The sequence below is a fragment of the Mustela putorius genome, unplaced genomic scaffold (assembly GCF_011764305.1).
Source record: "Mustela putorius furo isolate JIRA1106 unplaced genomic scaffold, ASM1176430v1.1 tig00000592_pilon_pilon_pilon, whole genome shotgun sequence".
Lineage (NCBI taxonomy): Eukaryota > Metazoa > Chordata > Mammalia > Carnivora > Mustelidae > Mustela > Mustela putorius.
This window is the reverse complement of record NW_025421426.1, coordinates 7,859,389-7,875,272: the sequence shown is the minus strand read 5'-3', so window position 1 is coordinate 7,875,272 and position 15,884 is coordinate 7,859,389. Positions and strand designations below refer to the sequence as shown.

The window sequence follows — 15,884 nt, the reverse complement described above, 5'->3', positions numbered from 1 at the left end:
CACTAAGGAAGTTAAAGAACCGGTCTGTGGGCACGACTCGGATCCCCAGCACAATCCCGCAAACCACTCGCTTTAACCTCAGCTCCCAGAGAAAGTGGTTAGGGGCATCGCTTTCTGAAGTGTGGGTATTAGTGAGGATACCTGCAAACCTGCTGTGACAGACACACGCCGAATACAAGGGCTTACATCAGAACCCAAGCTCCTTTCTCTCGCGCATGTCAACAGACTAGAGGTGACTGATGCAGGCTGGTGGGGCAACTCTGTCCTCTTCCCCCCTTGTTTTTCCACCATCCCCTGCGGTTTTATTCTCGTGTGGTTAAATCAGAATCGTGCCACACTGTTATTCCGACGTCTGGGAAGAGGGGAAGGAGGAAGGAGTAATACATGTCGAATGTTTTAAAGCCAGAACTCCGTTTGGGATACCTGGTGCTTCTACTCACCTCCTATTGGCCCCTGCTTAGTCACATGGCCACAAGTAGTGGCATGGGAGGCTGGGAAATGTAGTCCATTTCTACAAATGTAGCTAAGTGCCATGAACATAGGTAAGTCATGGTACTCTATTACTAAGAGGAAAATAGGGGCGCCTGGGTGACTTAGTCAATTAAGCATCTGCCTTCGGCTCAGGTTATGATCTCAGGGTCCTGGGATGGAGCCCCACGTCCAGCTCCCTTCTCAGGAGGGAGTCTGCTTCTCCCTCTCCCTCCTGCTCATGTTCTCTGTGTCTCTCTACCAAATGAATAAATAAGATCTTAAAAATAAAAAAGAAAAATAGCTTCCACCACAGCATGGCACATGAGGTGATTTTAATTTAGGTGGTACAAGTTGTCAAATAACCTGGAATCTAACCTTGAACCACACAGAAAATTTGGGTTTTTCTTCAGTTTTTTTTTTTTTCTCTTTTAAGGAGAGAGTCTCAGTTTAGTGTTATCTTGCTTTGACACCTCTCTTAATGCTTGATAATCTTTATTAGCAAAGAGAACAAGCCTTAGGCTCAGAGCTTCCATCAGATAAGAGAATTTACCTAGAAATGAACAGCATCATTTATCATCAGGGCAAGTCCCATTGGTTTCCCAGAGGGAGGAGCTGGGGTTTATTATTCTTACATCACCTAAAACTATGTAATAATACAAAATAAATCTAGTTAAGATGCTTTTTTTTTTAAGATTCTATTTATTTATTTAACAGAGAGAGAGATCACAAGTAGGCAGAGAGGCAGGGGTGAAGCAGGCTCCCTGCTGAGCAGAGAGCCCGATGTGGGGCTCGATCCCAGGACCCTGAGATCATGACCCAAGCTGAAGGCAGAGGCTTAACCCACTGAGCCACCTAGGCAACTCGAGTTAAGATGCTTTTAATTAGAAATTTTTAACCTTGTTTTTTTCTGGACCAATAACAAAAAAATTGTAGTACTGGGAAGCATTTCCCCAGAGCAGTTTTTACCTTTACTCAAGTTCCAGCTCTAAACATTACAGAAAAGTGCTTTTAGGTTTTTAGGTTTTAAAAATCATAAAACTCAGGCCCTGACGCCCACAAGAGCTTCTGCAGCAGGCCTTGGTCACCCTGTCATTGTCTTTCTGCACGCCGTAGTCATGTGCCTTTGCAGGCTTCTTGAGAACCTCTTTCTTAAATACTTTTTATCTTTAAATGTGGGAAAATATACGTAGCATGAAATTTATCATCTTCACCGTTGCTCAGTGCACAGTCCAGGGATGTGAGCCATGTTCACACCGCGGTGCCACCATCCCCACCGTCTAGCTCCAGGGCTCTTTCCATCTTGTAGACCTGCAGCGGGGCCTGCATTTAACAGGAAGTCCCCGTTCCTGCCTGACCCCAGCCCCCGGCAAACACCCTTCTACTTTCTGCCTCTAGGAATGACTGCTCTGGGGACCTCGTAGAAATAGAATCATAGAATATTTCTTTTGGTGACTGGTTTATTTCACGTAACATAATGTCCTCAAGGGTCCTCTCTATGATGTGGCCTGTGTCAGAATCCTGTTCCTTTTAAAAGCTGAGTAATAGTCCATTTATGTCTGTGCTACATTTTCTTTATCCATTCATCCGTCTAAGGACACTCGGACTGCTTCGCCCTCTTGGCTGTTGTAAAACAGTGCTGCTATGAATATGGGTATACAAATCTCTCTTCAGACTCTGTTTTCAATTCTTTGGGATATATATCTGGTGCTAGAATTGGTGAGTTGTAGGGTGATTTTTCATTTTTTGAGGAACTGCCATACTGTTTTCCGTAGCAGACGTACCATTGTGCATTCCCACCAGTAGGGCCCATGGGTTCCAGTTTCTCCACATCCTCAACCAACATCTGTTCTGTTCTCTCCTGTTTTGATAATAACTATCCTAATGGGTGTGAGGGGATTGGGTTCTTTAAAATTATTATTAACAGATTATGTGTTTGTTTTAGGGGTACAGGTCTGTGATTCATCAGTCTTACACAACACCCAGCACTCACCACAACACATGCCCTCCCCAGTGTCCATCACCCAGCCACCCCCACCCCCGCTACCCCCTCCACTCTAGCACCCCTCAGTTTGTTTCCTGAGATTAGGGGTCTCTTATGGTTTGTCTCCCTCTGGTTTTGTCTTATTTCATTTTTTCCTCTCTTCCCCTAAGATCCTCTGCCTTGATTCTCAAATTCCACATATCATATGGTAACTGTCTTTCTCTGATTGACTTATTTCACTTAGCATAATACCCTCTAGTTCCATCCACATTGTTGTAAATGGCAAGGTTCATTTTTTGATGACTACGTAATATTCCAATGTATGTATATGTATGTGTATGTGTGTGTGTGTGTGTGTGTATATATATATATATATATATATATATATATATCTGAATTCTCAGATACTAACCCTTTATACACACACACACACACACACACACACACACACCACATTTTCTTTATTCATCTGTCAATGGACATCAGGGCTCTTTCCATAGTTTGGCTATTGTGAACATTGCTGCTATAAACATTTGGGTGCATATGCCCCTTTGGATCACTACATTTGTATCTTTGGGGTAAATACCCAGTAGTGCAATTGCTAGGTCATAGGATAGCTCTATTTCCTACTTTTAGAGGAACCTCCATGCTGTTTTCCAGAGTGGCTGCACCAGCTTGCATTCCCACCAACAGTGTAGGAGGGTTCCCCTTTTCCACATCCTCGCCAGCATCTGTCATATCCTGACTTGTTAATTTTAGTCATTCTGACTGGTGTGAGGTGGTATCTCATTGTGGTTTTGATTTGTATTTCCCTGATGCTGAGTGATGTTGAGCACTTTTTCATGTGTCTGTTGGCCATCTGGATGTCTTCTTTGCAGAAATATCTGTTCAGGTCTTCTGCCCATTTCTTGATTGGATTATTTGTTCCTTGAGTGTTGAGTTTAATTCTTATAGATTTTGGATACTAACCCTTTATCTGACATGTCATTTGCAAATATTTTCTCTCATTCTGTCAGTTGTCTTTTGGTTTTATTGACTATTTCCTTTGCTGCAAAAGCTTTTGATCTTGATGAAGTCCCAATAGTTCATGTTCACCCTTGCTTCCCTTGCCTTTGGCGATGTTTCTAGGAAGTTGTTGCGACTGAGGTCGAAGAGCTTGCTGCCTGTGTTCTCCTCAAGGATTTTGATGGATTCCTGTCTCACACTGAGGTCTTTCATCCATTTTGAGTCTCTTTGTGTGTGTGGTCCAGTTTCATTCTTCTGCATGTGGCTGTCCAATTTTCCCAACACTATTTGTTGAAGAGAATGTCATTTTACCATTGGATATTCTTTTCTGCTTTGTCAAAGATTAATTGACCACAGTGTTGAGGATCCATTTCTGAATTCTCTGTTCTGTTCCATTGATCTATGTGTCTGTTTTTGTGCCAGTAGCATACTGGCCAGTACCAATCTTGATGAATACAGCTTCATAATACAGGTTGAAGTCGGAATTGTGATGACACCAACTCTGGCTTTCTTTTTCAACATTCCTCTGGCTATTCGGGGTCTTTTCTGGTTCCATATAAATTTCCATTTATATGGAAATGTTCCATTTCTTTGAAAAAAAAAAGTTGATGGTATTTTGATAGGGATTGCATTAAATGTATAGATTGCTTTAGGTAGCATAGACATCTTTTTTTTTTAAGGAACTAAAAAAAGGAATTTGTTTATTGAGGGCAAGAGGATGCAAACAACATAAAAATCGAAAGCTTATCTGACTTTTCTTTCTCTGCTTCTCAAATGGGGGTTGGATTTTACTTGTACATTTTCTGAGGGTCCCCAACTGCCAATGGAATCCTTTATACCGGGGGAAGCTGTGGGACAGATTCCTTAAGAGACCCTTCAGAACTCTCATTGGGCAGGAATGGTGCTCAAAATCGCCTATTTCTTTCCTTCTGCTTCATGTGTACTACAAAAAAGTCATTGCATGCAATGGTGAGCCCTACAATTAGTGAGAAGAAGCTCTGGAAGCCCACTTTGCCATCTCGGCACTGGTCGAGGTCCTTCATTATTTTGTCCACGGCCAGAGGGTCTTTCTGATTTTCCAAAAATCCAGGGAACACCTTTTCCATGAGTACTCGCAGGTCCTCCTTTGTTAAGTAGCCTTTATCACCAGCAAACTTGCGAAACGTGAACATCATGGTTTCCATGGCATGTTCCATTTGAGACGGCATTTTGGTGAGGTCTGTTGGAACCTTGGCCCAAGGCACAGCAGGGATGAATGCCTGGCTGGGACGTGCGGCCAGTGAGCCTAGCATAGACATCTTTTTTTTTTTTTTTAAGATTTTATTTATTTATTTGACAGACAGAGATCACAAGTAGGCGGAGAGGCAGTCAGAGAGAGAGAAGGGGGAAGCAGGCTCCCTGCTGAGCAGAGAGCCCGATGCGGGGCTCAATCCCAGGACCCTGGGATCATGACCTGAGCCGAAGGCAGAGGCTTTAACCCACTGAGCCACCCAGGCGCCCCAAGCATAGACATCTTAACAATGTTTGTTCTTCCAATCCATGAGCGTGGAATGTTTTTCCATTTCTTTGTATCTTCCTCAATTTCTTTTATGGGTATTCTGTAGTTTTCTGAGAACAGATTCTTTGCCTCTTTTGTTAGATTTGTTCCTAGGTATCTTATAGTTTGGGGTGCAGTTATGAATGGGATTGACTCCTTAATTTCTCTTTCTTCTGTCTCATTGTTGTATAGAAATGCAACTGATTTCTGTGCATTGATCTTATATCCTGTTACTTCACTGAATTCCCATATGAATTCTAGCAGTTTGGGGGTGGGGTCTTTGAGTTTTCCACATAAAGTATCATATCATCTGCAAAGAATGAGAGTTTGATCTCTACTTTGCTGATTTGGATGCCTTTTATTTCTTTTTGTTGTCTGATTACTGAGGGGAGGACTTCTAGTACAATGTTGAATAGCAGTGGTGATAGTGGTCATCCCTGCCAAGTTCCTGACCTTCGGGAGCAAGCTCGCAGTTTCTCCCACTTTGAGAATGATATTTGCTGTGGGTTTTTCGTAGGTGGCTTTGATGATATTGAGGTATGAACCCTCTATCCCTGCACTGTGAAGAGTTTTGATCATGAAAGGATGCTATACTTCATCAAATGCTTTTTCAGCATCTACTGAGAGGATCATATGGTTCTTGTTCTTTCTTTTATCAATGTATCAGATTGATTGATTTGCAGATGGTGAACCAACCTTGCAGCCCAGGAATAAATCCCATGTGGTCGAGGTGAATAATCCTTTTAATGTACTGTTGGATCCTATTGGCTAGTATTTTGGTGAGAATTTTTGCATCCATGTTCATCAAAGATTTTGGTCTGTAATTCTCCTTTTTTGATGGGGAGATTCTCCTTTGTCTGGTTTTGGGATCAAGGTAATGCCAGCCTAATAAAATGAGTTTGGAAGTTTTCATCCCATTTCTATTTTTTAGAACAGTTTCAGGAGAAAAGGTACTAATTCTTTTTTAAATGTTTTGTAGAATTTTCCTGGGAAGCCATCTGCCCTGGACTCTTGTTTGTTGGGAGATTTTTGATGACTGCTTCAATCTCCTTACCGGTTATGGGTCTGTTCAGGCTTTCTATTTCTTCCTGGTTCAGTTTTGGTAGTTTATACATCTCTAGGAATGCATCCATTTCTTCCAGATTGTCAAATTTGCTGGCGTATAGTTGCTCATAATATGTTCTTATAATTGTTTGTATTTCTTTGGTGTTGGTTGTGACCTCTCCTCTTTCATTCATGAGTCTATTCATTTGGGTCCTTTCTCTCTTCTTTTGACCAGTCTGGCCAGGGATTTATCTATCTTATGAATTCTTGCAAAGAACCAGCTCCTAGTTTCATTGATTTGTTCTACTGTTCTTTTGGTTTCTATTTCATTGATTTCTGCTCTGATCTTTATTATTTCTCTTCTCCTCCTGGGTTTAGGCTTTCTTTGCTGTTCTTTCTCCTGCTCCTTTAGGTGTAGGGTTAGGTTATGTACTTGAGACCTTTCTAGTTTCTTAAGAAAGGCTTGTATTATTATATACTTTCTTCTCAGGACCACCTTTGCTGTGTCCCACATATTTTGAACAGTTGTGTTTTCATTTTCATTTGTTTCCATGCATTTTTTCAATTCTTCTTTAATTTCCTGGTTGACGTATTCATTCTTTAGTAGGATGCTCTTTAGCCTCCATGTATTTGAGTTCTTTCCAACTTTCCTCTTGTGATTAGGTTCTAGCTTCAGAGCATTGTTGTCTGAAAATATGCAGGGAGTGATCCCAATCTTTTGGTACTGGTTGAGACCTGATTTGTGACCAGGATGTGATCTATTCTGGAGAATGTTCCATGTGCTCTAGAGAAGAATGTGTATTCTGTTGTTTTGGGATGGAATGTTCTGAATATATCTGTGATGTGCCTCTAGTCCAGTGTGGCATTTAAGGCCTTTATTTCCTTGTTGATCTTTTGCTTGGATGATCTGTCCATTCCAGTGAGGGGGGTGTTAAAGTCCCCTACTATTGTTGTATTATTAATGAAGTGTTTGATTTTGTTATTAATTGGTTTATATAGTTGGCTGCTCCCATGTTAGGGGCATAGACATTTAAAATTGTTAAATCTTCTTGTTGGACAGAGCCTTTAAGTATGATATAGTGTCCTTCCTCATCTCTTACTATAGTCTTTGGCTTAACATCTAATTAATCTAAGGATTATCACCCCAGCTTTCTTTTAATATCCATTAGCATGGTAAATTGTTTTCCACCCCCTCATTTTAAATGTGGAGGTGTCTTAGGGTCTAAAGTGAGTTTCTTGTAGACAGCATATTGATAGGTTTGGTTTTTTTATCCATTCTGATATGCTGAGCCTTTTGATTGGGGCATTTAGCCCATTTACATTCAGGGTAACTATTGAAAGATATTAATTTTGTGCCATTGTATTGCCTGTAAGGTGACTGTTACTGTATATTGTCTCTGCTCCTTTCTTGTCTACTACTTTCAGGCTTTGCTTAGAGGACCCCTTTCACTATTTCCTGTAGGACTGGTTTGGTGTTTGTAAATTCTTCTAATTTTTGTTTGTCCTGGAAGCTTTTTATCTCTCCTTCTATTTTCAATGATAGCCTAGCTGGATATAGTATTCTTGGCTGCATATTTTTTTCATTTAGTGCTCTGAATATATCATGCCAGTCCTTCCTGGCCCACCAGGTCTCTGTGGATAGGTCTGCTGCCAATCTAATATTTCTACCACTGTATGTTACAGACTTCTTGCCCTGAGCTGCTTTCAGGATTTTCTCTTTGTCACTAAGACTAGTAAGTTTTACTATTAGATGATGGGGTGTAGACCTATTTTTACTGATTTTGAAGGGGTATTCTGTGTGCCTCCTGGATTTTGATGCTTGTTCCCGTTGCCAAATTAGGGAAATTCTCTACTATAATATACCTTCTGCCCCTCTCTTTCTTCTTCTTCTGGGACCCCAATTATTCTAATATTGTTTCATCTTATGGTATCACTTATATCTCAAATTCTCCCCTCGTGGTCCAAGAGTTGTTTTGTCTCTCCTTTGCTCAGCTTCATTATTCTGTCATTTGGTCTTCTACATCACTAATTCTCTCTTCTGCCTCATTTATCCTAGCAATAAGAGCCTCCATTTTTTATTGCACCTCATTAATACCTCTTTTGATTTCAGCTTGGTTAGATTTTAGTTCTTTTATTTCTCTGGAAAGGGATTTTATTTCTCCAGACAGGGTTTCTCTGATCCTTCCATGCCTTTTTTGAGCCCAGCTAGCACCTTGAGAATTGTCATTCTGAACTCTAGATCTGACATATTACCAATGTCTGTATTGATTAGGTCCCTAGTCTTTGGTACTGCCTCTTGTCCTTTTTTTTTTTGTGGTGAGTTTTAATGCTTTGTCATTTTATCCAGATAAGAATAGATGGATGAGAGAACAAAATACTAAAAGGGTAGCTGTGACCCCAGAAAATAAAATACTAAAAGGGTAGCAGTGACCTTAGAAAAATATACTCTAACCAAATCAGAAGAGACCTGAAACCAGGGGGAGAACAAAGGGGGAAACAAAAACACACAAAATACACACACACACACACACACATACATGTATATATTTTAGACTGGTGAATAGAACAGAGCCACACACGATTTGGGGTGTATTTTGGTCTGTTAGAAGAAACAACCTCTCAAAATTTTAAAGAAAGAAAAATATATATATACAAAAATATGGGTAAACATGATGAAGGGATGGAATATGACTGTAAAGATCAAAATTCTAAAAGATTCTAAAAAAGGAATTGATAAGTTGATTGAAAAAAGAAAAAAAAGGAAAGAATGTGATCAGGCTGGAGACTAGAACAAAGCCATGTGCTACATTTAGGGTGTATTTTAATCCGTTAGAAAAAATTGTTTCCCACATTTTTAAAGGAAAAAAACCCCTATATGTATACAAAAAAATAAGGTTAAATACAATGAAGGGATAAAACAGGACTATAACAATAAAATTTTTTTTTAATTTTAAAGGTATTGATAAAATAGTTTTAAAATATTAAAATGGGAAAGAAAAAATTTAAAAACATAGAATAAGAAAAAAATTTTTAATTTAACTTGGAAAGGCAAAAGGATCATGGGAAAACTATGAATTCTATGTGTTGCTTTCCCCTAGCTCTGGAGTTCCACAGTGATCAATGAGCTTGGTCTTGGCTGGATGTTCTTGCTGGTCTTCTGGGGGAGGGGCATGTTGTAGTGATTCTGAACTGTTTTTGCCTGAAAAGGAATTGTACTGCCCTTGCCAGGGGCTGGGCTAAGTAATCCGCTCGGGTTCTTGTGTTCATGCTGGGGAGCTTTTGTTCCCTGAAGGCTTTCTGCAGAGCTCTGGAGGACAGGAATGAAGATGGTGGTCTCCCAGTCTCTGGCCCGGAGGAGCTGAGAGCTGGGGGCCCCACTCCTCTGTGCACCCTCGGAGAAAAGCGGTCAATCACTCCCATCTCCCTGGTCTCTGGCCACGCTCCGAACTCCCCCAGCCTGTGACTGAGCGTTTCTCTCTCTGGTGCACAGCCCCATTTGGAGTCTCCAAACCCAGCACATTCCTGCCACGCTGCTCTTCCAGCAGAGGAAGGTGGGTCTCCCCAGATCTGCCACTTGTGGGGTTCCTGCTTGAAGAACAGTGACCCAACTCTGCCTCAGATCACGGTTAAGTAACCCCGAGCCGAGAGCCCACTCCTTGTCTCTGTCTCTGCAGCTGGCTTCCCCGCTCCAATAACTTGCAGCTCTGCTACAGACACCCCCAGTCTTTCTGTGACCCCACAGGACCTGAGACCATACTGTCCCCACGAGGGCTCCACCCTCCACCCCTTAGCCCCTAGAGTGACGTCCCTCAGTGGAGCAGACTTCTAAAATTTCCAGTTTTGTGCTCTGCTCCACCACTTGCCTGGAGCCGGCCCTACCCCCTGCTGTCTGTCTTCCCATATGTTACCTTGAATTCATTTCTCCGCCTGTCCTACCTTCCAGAAAGTGGTCGCTTAGAATTGTTGCTATTCTTTGCTTCAATCTCCTATTGAGTTCGTAGGTGTTCAAGATGGTCTGATAGCTATTTAGCAGAATTCCTGGGACCCGACGAAATTTAGGTCTCCTACTCCTCTGTCATCTTGGATTCTCGATCTAGTGTTCTTTTTAATATAGTGATTCTATTCTGTCTTTTTAAATGAATTCATTTCAGTAAAAAATAGAAGTGGGAGTTATTTTTTAAGATTACATCACAGGAGTTCCCAGATTTGGTCACAACGGTGAGGGTAGTTCTGGAATGTTTGAGAAACTCTGGTCCACAACGACACGTCTTACGACCTGACTCATGAACAGGGGATCCATTCAGTGGCCAGATGAGTATGGAAAACCCACAATGAACATGAACAGGCCAAAGACTCCATTCAGTCCTATGATAAAAGTTTTAAAGCAAAGTTTCATTTAACAGCACCTTTCTTCTGTAGATTTTGCAAGAAAGGAATCCGTAACCCAGGCACATCTAAAATTTCCATTCAGCCCATTGATTCTGCCATCAGGGACATGTTAGAGCAACTTCCTTCCCACTTGGGGAGACTGAAGGTCAACACACTGAGGGTAATCAGAGTTGAGACCGCATAGAAATTTGGCCTCCAGCTCCCAGTTTTAACTTTTTTAAAAAGCATCACTTTTTTCAATGGTCAGTTTTCTGCTCTGATAAGGCCACATAACAAACATTCAGTGGCTAATGGTATTTATTTCTCTCACACGTTTGGGGAACCCACTGTGGCTCCACTGGGACCACGTCCAGGTTCTGGTCTGTTCTGTATATCCTCTCCCTGTGGGACCATCACTCACTGCGGCCATCAGGGACACCTTCTTCTCCTGACAGACGGGAGAAGTGAAGGGAGCCAAGCCACACCACTCACACACACTTCCCATGGCAGGTCTCTAGCGTCCAGCATTGGTCAAAGCAAGTCACATGGCCAACTCGGTATCAGCAGGGTGAGGAGTAGACTCCACATCCTGTAGCAAAAGGCTTGGCAAAGTAGTGATGCAATTCTGCTACCTCAGAAGACAGGATTCACAGCTCTGACCCGCTCGAGGCTCCCACGGAGAGAAGAATGGTCCCAGCAGGGCTGAGTCCTACCTAGAGCAGCAGAACAGAGTAGCCCAGAGCTCAAGCAACTGGGGCAGCCTAGGTTCAAATCCCAGCTCTGTGCTTGCTAGCCGGGTGACCCAGGTAAGTGGCTTCTCGGTCTGTAAAAACGGATCAAAATCCCCGTAAGCGTCTGACACAAGGGGGTAGTACATGTTCCCAGCAGAGCACAAGTGCTCACAGATAAGAGCTGTGTTGTTATTATAGTAACTTACTGTCGATGATACTCCTCTGCTCTTCTTCGGGGCGTCTGCCAGCCTCAGTTTCTTTATCTCTAAAATGGGCATTCTGTTCATTGCAATGCCATAAGGACTGCCGGGATGACAGTAAATGAATAACCTAACTCAGTACTTCCCAACAGAGTGCAGAAGCATTGTGCCTCCCGGGAGATCTCTGGCAACATCTGGAGACGTTGTTTTATTTTTCACCTGCAGGAGGTGTCACAGGCATCTCCCGGGTGGAGACCAGGGACCCCCCCACCCCAGGACCAGGGCAGCCCCCTCGGCAAAGCCCCGTCCTGCCCCACGTGCCAGTAACGCCGCGGCTGAGCACTTCCAATGTGGGTACAGCGGGTACCGTGCTTGGCAGCGCACCTCGCAGACAGTAGAGCCGGGGAGCGACCACTATTTCTGGCACTGCTGTTTGCCTTTTTGTTGCTACACTTGCTGCCCCGAGGAGAGACCCCCAGGAGAGGGGGGGTCTCTGAACACTGCTGCCCACCCACCTGGGAAGGAGGCAGATACAAAGGGGTGGTTATCCTTCGGGTGGTCATCCTCGGGGAGCAAGGAAAGATCTGGGCAGGAGAACTGCCCTGAGGGCCAAGTTTGTCACCAGGCTGCCACTTGGATGCCTCAGTCACGTCACCTGATGTCCTCCTCTGTGAAGGGGGTCAGGCACCCTGCACCAGCCAGCCGTGCAGACTCTGGAGCCTGCTTCGAGCCTCTGCACTCCCTCTTCTGTGTCACCCTGGGCAGGCCACTGAACCTCTGTGCTGTCACCCCTCACGTGGGGATGGTGACCGGGCGCATACTGCTTGAGGACGACCCGATCAGTGCTTGGCCCTCAGGCAGACGGCTGCTCCCAGCAAGCTCCTGGGCTGCGGTGAGGGGTCCCCGCGAGCCTCGTCTTGTCTTTCTCCCCTTCTTGCATGCGCAGGGAAGGAGAGCTGTTTCGAGAGGATAATGCAGCGATTTGGCAGAAAAGCCGTCTATATTGTCATCGGTGATGGCGTGGAAGAGGAGCAGGGGGCGAAGAAGGTACTGTCCGTCTGTCCGTCTTTCACGCTGTGCTGCTTCTCCCCTGGAGACAGGCTCGTGGCTCTCCTGGGCTCTCCCAGGATTCCCTGCCCCCCACCCGGCGCTGGCTGGGTCCCCTCCTTCCCAGGCTCTTAGCTCCCCCGTCCCTTCCCATTTGCAATTGCAGAAACATCCTGAGTAATTTCCTTCTGCAAATCCCCTCAGTGCCTCTGGCTGCCCCCCCTACTAGTAGCCCTGGATTTTTTCTAGGACAACTGCTCCGGAGCCCGGAGACACTCTGTCAGGCAGGCTGGTGGGGGGGCTGGTGCACGTGTGCACGCTTTATTTCATACTTACTGATCATATGTTCCAGGAACCCTTCCCAGTTAATAAAGACAGCATTAAGCTAATGAGAAAGAAAATCCTGCATTTGTGATCTTGGGCCCAGGAGGAGAGGGGCAGGGGGTTCTTGTGGCCTCAGCTCTGCTCTTGGAAAAGAAACAGCTGCCAGAGTCCTGGGTCTGGACCTGTCAACAGCATCCCAGAGAGGCTGCCACCCCCCACCCAGAGGCCTGGGAAGTGGATTGTTAATGTCACAGAGCTTAATTGGGAGGACCTGGTTTCCCCCTGCCCTCCCCCAGCAACAAATTCCAGGGAAATGCAGAAATGTTTAGAGTCTCTGTGGACAAAGCCTGAAAAAAGAGGGAGGGCCCCAAGGGTCCCAGGAGAGGGCCTGGGGGCAGAGCTAAAGGCCTTGTCACCTGCAAGGTTCCTCCCCTTCCCAGCTCCCGCAGACTCCGCCTCTAGGCCTCACACTCCAGCAGGACTACAGAGGGAAGAAATCCCTGACCAGCTACCACTCTGGCCTTCCAGTGACACGGGAACTCCCTCTACAGCTGTCCATAGTCTTTGTTCGGGGCCTTTCTGACCGGGGTCTTCATCGCAGACACCGCAGCTCGTGGATAAGCTCTGTTAGTTGAGCATCTACTGCGTGCCAGCAGCTGGAGCCCATGCTGGGGAGCCTGCCTGGAGCAGGAAGGTCAGGCTCTCACCCCTCACTCAGCCCCAGCCTGGAGCAGGTGGGAGACACAAGAGGGTAACGTGTGTAAGGTGGTGACCAGAGCTTCAGAGAAAAATAAAGCAGGGACTGGGGACAGATCGGACTGTGGAGGTGGGGCAGGTGGCCAGTGGACACAGTGGTCAAGGTAGGCCTCGCTGCCAGGTGACATCTGAGCGAAGAGAGGAGGAGAGGAAGTGAGCCAAGGAGGTATCAGAGGGAGGGCAGTCCCAGAGAGGAACCAAGAGATTCCAAAGGCTGGAGGCTAGAGCTTTGTGCAGGGAGCCAGCCTGGTCACGGCCGTGGGCTGCAGGGGTGGGGAGTGCCAGGAGGAGAGGTCCCGGAGGAAACCTGAGCACTTTTTCAAACATATTTAAAAATGAATGAATGAATTGGGACACCTGAGTGGCTCAGTTGGTTAAGCGGCTGTCTTCGGCCCTGGTCATGATCCCAGCGTCCTGAGATCGAGTCCCACATCGGGTTCCTTGCTCAGCAGGGAGCCTGCTTCTCCCTCTGCCTCTGCCTACCACTCTGCCTGCCTGTGCTCTCTCTCGATCTGACAAATAAATAAATAAAATCTTTAAAAACAAAACCAAAAAATGAATTGATTTAGCAAGAAAAATATTAAGTAAATAATTGTCATAGAGATGATACACTAGGACTGTCCAAGGCAGTAGCAGGAATCACACGAATTACCACGAATTATTGGTGTTCCGGAAACACCTTGCCAGGTCAAGAGCACGGTCTGTGTGATGAGACTAGCCCCTGCCAGGGGCTCTAGAGCCCCCTCTCCAAGTTGAGCTCTAAGTCCGAACTCTGCCCTCAACCTGGAACAGCCATCGGAATAAAGCTTTGCTTCAAGCACAGTTGGCCTGGAAAACCAGCCTAGGCCTGCGGCCCCCGGCTCCCCTGCCCTGCCCTCTGGCCCTTGCCCGGACAGGGACAGGGACCTCAGTGGAGCAGCCACTGAGATGCTCCTGCCTTCTTGCAACTGGAGAGAGTTTGTTAGGGCAACATAGGAAATGTTTTGAAATGACCCCCTTACTCCGCTGAAATGAAATACAAATGGCCATGGGCACTAGAACCACAATGGCCAAGAAGTCAAGATCGAATGGTATTATCAAAGAGAAATAAAGGGAAAGTTATTGACACTCACAGTAACATGCGCTTCAACATGTAAGTGGGCACAAAAGCCCAGTGCTTGGACCCAAGCGTGCCGTGCCCGTGAGCCGGCCAACACGGGGGACCCAGGTGTGCAGTCTCGGCCACTCAGGAGCCACGTGAGGGGCTATGGCCCTAACCTGATCTCTCCAAACTGCTAAGCCAGTCGTGGAGAGATTCGGAATAAAAAAATAGTCTTCCCTTGCTTTACACAGTAGCTGCCCTCCTAGAAATACAGGTTTTATTAAAAGCATGGAAAGGATACTCTAGATTTCTACATGATGGGTCCAGTGCTAAGAGCCCAGGCTCAGGTTATTACGTCAGGTTTGTATATATTCTCTGGACTTTCGACAATCAGTCAGGTCCCAGGTGCATGAGATGAGGCAGGACCCCACCGGCACTGCCCCCCAAATCAGGAGTCCAAATTCATACCTCTAGAAACTTCCACAGTGACCCCTGGGGGCGGCAGGCTTTTTCTCCTTTGAGAACAGCTGGTCTCGACTGGCCTTCCTGTACCAAGTGGGCACCTCCCTGGCCTCACCCTCCCGCCAGCCCGGCTCCCAGAGAAAGATGCGACCAGGAGCGCATGTGCAACCCTAAACGCTAGCTCTGCCATTTGGGGCTGTGTGGCCTTCAGCAGGTGACGCCCCCTCTCCGAGCAGCCCTTCCTCATCTGTCACAGCTGCCGGGACCAGGCACCCAGGGCTGGGTAGAGGAACCCTGCAGAGGGAGTCCCCAGCAGCCCGAGCCTCCGTCTTGCTCCCCGGGACGGTGGGGCGGGAGAGGCGGGATAACACAGCCCTTGGAAGCGGAGCAGCTTCAGTCCCCGGTAGAACCAGTGGAGAAAGAAAATATGAATGCTAATTTGCACAAAAGGTGAGAACTCACCCACATCTCTTCGTTTGCTCAGAGCCCGCAGGAGACGCTTGTGACCGAGACAGGTGCAGGGGTGGAGAGGATGGTCTCCAGCAGGGCGGGGCGGGGGGGGGGTTCTCAGCAGGGCCAGCGCCACCCAGGTTCTGTGGAGCGGGGCTGGGGTGGCCAGAGACGCTGGACGGCAGTTTGAACAGCAGAGCGAACCGGCTCTCCTGTCTCCCATAAGACACATGAGGACCCAGGCTCTCTCCGTCTTGTTGCTCTGCCTGTCCCAGGACTGCTCTCTGGTCACGGCCCCCCCATCTGCACGGCGGCCCTACAATGGAAAGGGGGAGGCTGCGGCATCCCTAAGGGGACAGGGGATACGGGGGGACAGCACGGCTGCTCAGATCCCAGTGGCCAGTTCTGGGTCACATTATCACACCTT

General features: G+C 46.1%; 2 protein-coding genes across 3 annotated transcripts in view; one reads left to right on the top strand and one right to left on the bottom strand.

The window, feature by feature from the left end:
- Window positions 1-15,884, top strand: part of EYA2 (EYA transcriptional coactivator and phosphatase 2) — a 273,313-nt gene that overhangs the window by 252,913 nt on the left and 4,516 nt on the right. For both annotated transcript variants that reach the window (XM_045082132.1, XM_013053222.2), the window contains one exon: window positions 12,284-12,384. In XM_045082132.1, coding sequence (XP_044938067.1) covers window positions 12,284-12,384 — 101 coding nt within the window. The remainder of the gene's footprint in view (window positions 1-12,283; window positions 12,385-15,884) is intronic.
- Window positions 4,363-4,665, bottom strand: LOC106005267 (protein S100-A10-like). Its single transcript, XM_013053223.2, has one exon. It carries the CDS (start codon window positions 4,663-4,665, stop codon window positions 4,363-4,365), a length of 303 nt encoding a protein of 100 aa, XP_012908677.2.

Bases quoted from the DNA above. Each gene is read 5' to 3' on its own strand.
- LOC106005267 (XM_013053223.2), bottom strand. From the start codon at position 4,665: ATGCCGTCTCAAATGGAACATGCCATGGAAACCATGATGTTCACGTTT.